This window comes from Osmerus eperlanus, chromosome 20, assembly GCF_963692335.1.
Source record: "Osmerus eperlanus chromosome 20, fOsmEpe2.1, whole genome shotgun sequence".
NCBI classification, from domain to species: domain Eukaryota; kingdom Metazoa; phylum Chordata; class Actinopteri; order Osmeriformes; family Osmeridae; genus Osmerus; species Osmerus eperlanus.
The window spans coordinates 5314742-5320741 of record NC_085037.1 but is presented as its reverse complement, the minus strand read 5'-3'; the positions used below and the strand labels follow the sequence as shown (position 1 = coordinate 5320741).

General features: G+C 43.2%; 1 protein-coding gene across 1 annotated transcript; it reads right to left on the bottom strand.

Moving 5' to 3' along the window:
• Positions 1-734: 734 nt before the first annotated feature.
• tpbga (trophoblast glycoprotein a) lies at positions 735-3988 on the bottom strand. The gene is made up of 2 exons (XM_062486890.1): positions 3299-3988; positions 735-3172 (listed from the first exon to the last, which is right to left on the bottom strand). The coding sequence occupies exons 1-2, from the start codon at positions 3604-3606 to the stop codon at positions 2323-2325; spliced, it is 1158 nt and encodes a 385-aa protein (XP_062342874.1). The 5' UTR covers positions 3607-3988; the 3' UTR covers positions 735-2322.
• Between the last annotated feature and the right edge of the window lie 2012 nt (positions 3989-6000).

Below are 6000 nucleotides of genomic sequence, written 5' to 3'. Positions count from 1 at the left end.
TGGTCTCGTAAACCACCACCAAATGTTTTGGATGTTTCATTTGAGAACCAAAATTGCCAATGTGGGACAGGGGACATGAGCTAATTCCCTTATCCTTGAATGCAAATGAACAATGTCTTGCATCAGATTTACATCAGACAATCACACAAACAGACCTAATTAGGTTGATTTGTCTGTTTTTAACATGCTTTCTACTCCTTTGGTGCAAAGGGGGTAATGGTGAGTGACAGCCTCAGTTTATTAGGCTCTCTCCTCTTCCCACCCTGCTGAGCCAATCTTGTGCAGCCTTTTCAAACATGACAATGTGGTTTTTCAGAAGAAAAAAAACCATTGCATCCAGATTGATGTAAGGGGTAAGATTTCCTCACAGGGGCAATATTTAAGAATGATGACACTTTCCCAACAATGGCTGTATCATGATGCTGCTGTGAGTGAATACTGTTCCAGTGCCATGTAGGCCTCTGTGGTAGTAGAGGGAGGAAAGGCATCACAAGTCTTTGCATGCGAGGATGAAGCTCTCTTTATAAAAACAGTCTTTGTTTCACTGCAGTAAACAAAATTGTTTTCTCGTCTTTAGGGACCTTTGATTAGGCTGTGAAAGCCAGAACATGTATAAATAATGCACTTGCCATATATCTACCAATGACTGTTCCCCTTGGGAGTCGACTCACCATTGCCAGGGAGTGAAGCTAAGAAGTGGACAGACTTTTGCATAACACATTTGAAAATCTTTATTTAGTCATTTGCAGCATGCAGATCAACTGACTTACTTTCTAACTTATGTAAACATACTTGGATTACTATCAGAGAAATGGCATTAATATTTGTGACAAGAGAACAGGCCTCTGGATAAGATGCTCTCATAGAAAAAAAGGCAAAAACCAGGTCGTTTTTTCTCCTCTCTCTCTCCCAGGGCTCTCCCTGGGCGTAACAATGCCATTTGTAGTGGTGCTGGTTATTTGGTCCGTCTTTTTGACACTTTACATCATAATGGCCACAGAGGGATGAGTCAGTTTTTGTCACAGGGATAATGAAGCAGGACAGTGCTATCTGATGCACACACAGTGGCATCTTTCCATTTCAGAAAGTTGATATAATGTATTTTTCCCAGCACGACCCAATGAAACCATGACACATACTCTATTGGATGGATTACATTGCGCACATAGACAGGCATTGTTCATTCATTCGACTTACATTATGAATTTTGCTATGGAAGCAAGGAAACTTTTGATTAGAGACTATGATCTGAAACATGCAATTCAAATGCTGTTCAAAACACTCCTCACATTATGTTCAGTTACAGTTTCTATAGGGTCTAAAACATTCGCTTTTCCAAATGAATGTGTGCAAAATTATTTGGACTCACATTACCTCCTCTGCTCGCATGAGTATACCACTGAAGTAAACCTTGGTTTTGGCATTTCAGAATCATCTGTATCTTATCATTCCAAAGTCCCCTAAACAGAAAAAGCTGGAGCACCAGGCTCTCCTTCAAAGAGCCCCCAGAGCGGCTGTTGTCTTCAAGGAGGAGGGATTGCTTTCAGCAGCCCCGGCCCACGACTGGTTCTCATCATCTTGACAATAAAAGTAGAGGAGTTAAAACAAAGCAAAGTTTCATGAAAAAGGGGGCAAAAGATTTCCGTTCCTGGCTGTGCACAGAATTGTCCCTTTCCCATCCAGAGCTTACATGTTTGGGAGACTCCTGGAGGAGTTCTCCTCCCTTTGGAATGCTGCAGGGGCTAATCTCCTCAGATTCTTTGCAGGCACCCTGGGGCAATAGGACAGAAGACCAAAGGGCTTGTCCTGCTTTAAATGGCTCAACAGTGAATGGGATATTGTGCTCAAAATTCACAGGGGTTGGCGTCATAGTACCTGCATTTCATTAGCTGATGATCTTTGCTTCGCGAGTGTAATGGAAGCATGGATTTAATTTTGTACTAACATAGTTCAATTGAAGAAGGATTTGACAATGTGTGATATTAAAATTATATATTTTTCCCATTGGTCGGACGAGGCAGCCCAGCTTTAGGAGTCCTATCAATGCTGAGGGAGATTTCAGTTTTTCTTTTGATGTCATGTACATTTGGCTAAGGGGAGTTGCAAGTTCTGGAAAGCATTGTGTATTCAGAGAGAGTAGGTAGAGAGGTCATACAGGAAAGACAGGCAGTGCATGCTTTAATAGACAACGCTAGTGACGTGAAGAACACTAATGTATGTCAATATTTACAGACAGTATATGTACAGTTTTGGACAGACCTCGTCTAGTAATGAATGCTTTGAAAAAAAAGTCAGATCTTTATGAAAGGGTGAATAGTTCTGTCAGACATCAGCGGCTGTGGAGACCTGTGATAGTCTGGGGTCAGAGTCGATCTCGTAGCGGTAGTGATACCCCTCCCACACCTCTCTGCAGGCCTCCCGCATGTCATTGATGCGTTTCTTGATGCCCTTGCGGTTGAGGTAAAGTACAAAGAGGAAGACCAAGCCCACAAAGCCCAGGACTATCCCCAGGAAGACATAGGAGGTCTGGAGGGCAAGATCTGCCCCTTCACCCCCCTGGTGGCACCACAAACTCAGCTTGCCCAGGGTCAACAGGGATGTGTTCCTCAAGTTGGCTGGAAAGGCACACACAAGTCCATCAACATCCCCTATGTGTCCCTGAGAGTTGTTGAGCCAGCTGGCCAACATCTCAATGCCACAGGTGCAGGTGAAGGGGTTCTCCCCTAGAAGGACCCTGGCTCTGGACAGCTTGTCCAGCTCCTGCAGACCTTCCGCTCTGAGGGTCTTGAGGGCATTGAGGCTCAGGTCCAGCTCCTCCAGCTGCTCTACCCCTGAGAAGGTGCCATTGTAAATGGCCACCAGGGAGTTGTTGCCCAGTTGGAGCCGCTGGAGGCCATGCAAGTGGGAGAAGATGTGAGATGGTAGGTAGATGAGGCCGTTGCCCGACAGATCCAACCCCTGTAGGCTTCCCAATGTGCTCCAGCGCAGTGCGGGCGCCAGGTCCATCACAGAAGAGTGATTGTAGAGGGCCCGGCTGAGGTTGAGCTCTCGCAGGATGTGACTGTGCACCGTGAAAGCCTCGGGGTGAATCACGGCTAGTTGGTTACTGCTCATGTCCAGGGAGCGTAGGCTGCGAAGACCTGAGAAGGTCTGGGACTCCACCGTGGAAATTCTGAAGGGACAGACACAGACAAGGGTTTGATACTGACATGCTTTGGTGCTTCACATTGTTGACATCTCAGTACTATACACATATTCGTTAGTGGGATAACTGTGATCACAACATATTTTTCCATACCTGTTATTGCTCAGAGACAGAGTTGTAATATTGTCAAGTCCTTTGAAAGATTCCGGTCCGATTCGGCTGATTTGATTTCCTGTGATAAACAAATTTCTGGTGTATCCAGGAATTCCAGATGGAATACTCCGCAAGTCTTTCGAGACGCACTTGACAGTATGTGCGGCTTCAGAGCATTCGCAACGCGGAGGGCAAGATGCGCGCGCAAAGACTGCACAGACCAACGCGCAGAAAACTATTCTGAGTGCCAAATTCGTCATTTTGGAAAATAACGCAATATGAGAGCTAAAAGTATTCGAAATATACATAAGTAGGAAAATGAATGACTCGGCGTAATATGTTTGTAGTGTGTACAACTCTCGATAAATAAAAACTTGAATTCCAATTGCCTACTTTTTACAATAAAAAAGAATTCGACTATCGTCCCATTGAATCCGTCATTGCGCTGGCTACATACATGCATACAGGCGACCTACGAAATGCGAAGTAACTTGCGCTGGTCAGCTTGTCCTCAACATCTTGTTCCTGTCTGTAGTGAGTCCTGCTTGAATGTTCAACTTCTTTGCATTTCTGAAGCCCACGTGTGGCTGAGAGGCAGGGTTTAATTTCCATAAGAAAAAGGGGTCTTGCTGATCTTAGCGTTTGATCCTAGCCGTTCTGCGAGGGGCGTCGCTTCTCTCGAACAATGAAATAAGCACCATCGCGTCGTGCAATCTGCGGGGTGGAGCTTTTTACTCACCTCCTCCGGATTTTCCAACCTTTCAATACTCTCCATCAAGTACTATACACAGGAATGTTGACTGTGTTAATCTCCTTGTAGTAAATAATTGAGTTGCATAGTAGAACGTTCGAGTAGACAGGCTATTCTTTATTTTAAGTAAAACGATCCCGTTAGGCTATAGTCTTCTTATAGGCTACTTTAATAGGAGACCTTTTTATGTTTTTTATTTTTTACTTTCTTACTTTTCATTCCATGTTTAATTTGGCCAAGGTGTCAGACGTTCTTGAACCGGATTCCGGGTATTCTAGATCACAGCATCTTCCTCCTTTTCCAACACCCCCCCCCCCCCCCCGCCCCCCAGATCAAAAGCTGCGTACTTTGAAGCACAAGCGGATGCAATGGTGTCAGATAGACCCTGACCGTCGAACCCATCCTCCCTGTAGGTGGTAGGCCTATTATAGCAAGCGGCAGAGTAGGCATCTCAGAGCGCATGGTTCTCTCTCTGATCTCCCCCCTCCTCGAGTGTCCTATCATTTGCAGGATAAAAGACATTAAAATTGAAAGAGTCTGGCTGTTTGACAGCTAAGTGTCAAAGCTGAAATAGACCGACTTCAGTGACCAAACCTAATTCTACCATCTGCCATTTTTTGAAGTGTCTTTTTCTTAGTCTACTCGTGCTCCATACTTGACAAATGTATGCAGCGTCAATGGCAATAATCCACAACCTTTTAGTGCATGAAAAACTAAACAAAGAATGTTTTTCTTCCGACTAACAATACAATTTTTATTTGTCATCCAGCCATTTCTTTACATTCATTGTTGACACAACTTGCATGTTCTCCTAGTGTTGACATGGGGACATAATAGGAAAAAAGGGTTCGGTTCAGAGGGTCTGATAATAACAGACCTACGTTATACTAGCCCCTGGTAGAATAGCATCCCGACTGTCTTTTGTCAACTGAATGAATTGATGGAACCACAGGTCTCCACATTCCAGGTCCTGGCTCTTGGATACAACAAGACAGCATCATCTAGAATCAATTCAATGGCACTCTAAAGAGCATTAGCCCGTGTTCCTGAGCTGTGGAGTTCATGGCTGTGTTGTTCTTTGAAACACTAGTTCTAATTTCGTCTGGCAACAAATACAAATGAAATGAAATCTTGGAGTCATAATGGATAAAGAGTCATTTCCACCAATCATGCACCAAATATATTGAATGTTAGTATTTTAAATCATATATCTATTTCAAACATGTAAAACAACTTTCTCCCCCGACTTCTCAGGCAAGGTTATTACTTCATTCCCCAATTTCCTAATCATACCCACAGAAAAGATAAAACGTTATAAATCATTTTTTGTGTAATAGTGCTGGATCTAATATATCTAAACATATTTCAAGACAAGTAACTGGGTAAATTAGGCATCATTTCAAGCTGGCCTTTTTAATCTATACATCTTTACCATTAACTACATTACACCATCTCACTCTACAATACGTATACTTAGAAAAACTATGTAACAAATGTATATAAATGGATCGTTAGGCAGTTGTCTGCAGTCAAATGCAGCCTTCCTTTCCTCCTAGAAGCTATGTAATTGAGTAAGCTAGCCACTACCATCTGTACACTAGGCTACAAAGACAGACATTTACAGACATCTCTCACACGCACACATGCAAGCGTGCATGCATGCATATCAACGTAGTTGCTGGCATGCAACAACACCTGTCCACATCCAGTACACATCCATGTTGCCATTGGTATACACTCTCACACATTCAGGCACTAATCTGCTTTATGGCAGAACAGTGATGAGATGCAAAAGGCCTTTGCAAAAATTGTAAATCCAAAATAGGAATTCATTTGCAATTATAAACTGAAAAATGCAAAACATGCATGACTGAAGAAGTCTATCACTACATCACTTTGTTCCAAGAGGTTGCTTAATATTTACACATTAACTTGAACAAAAGAGAAGACA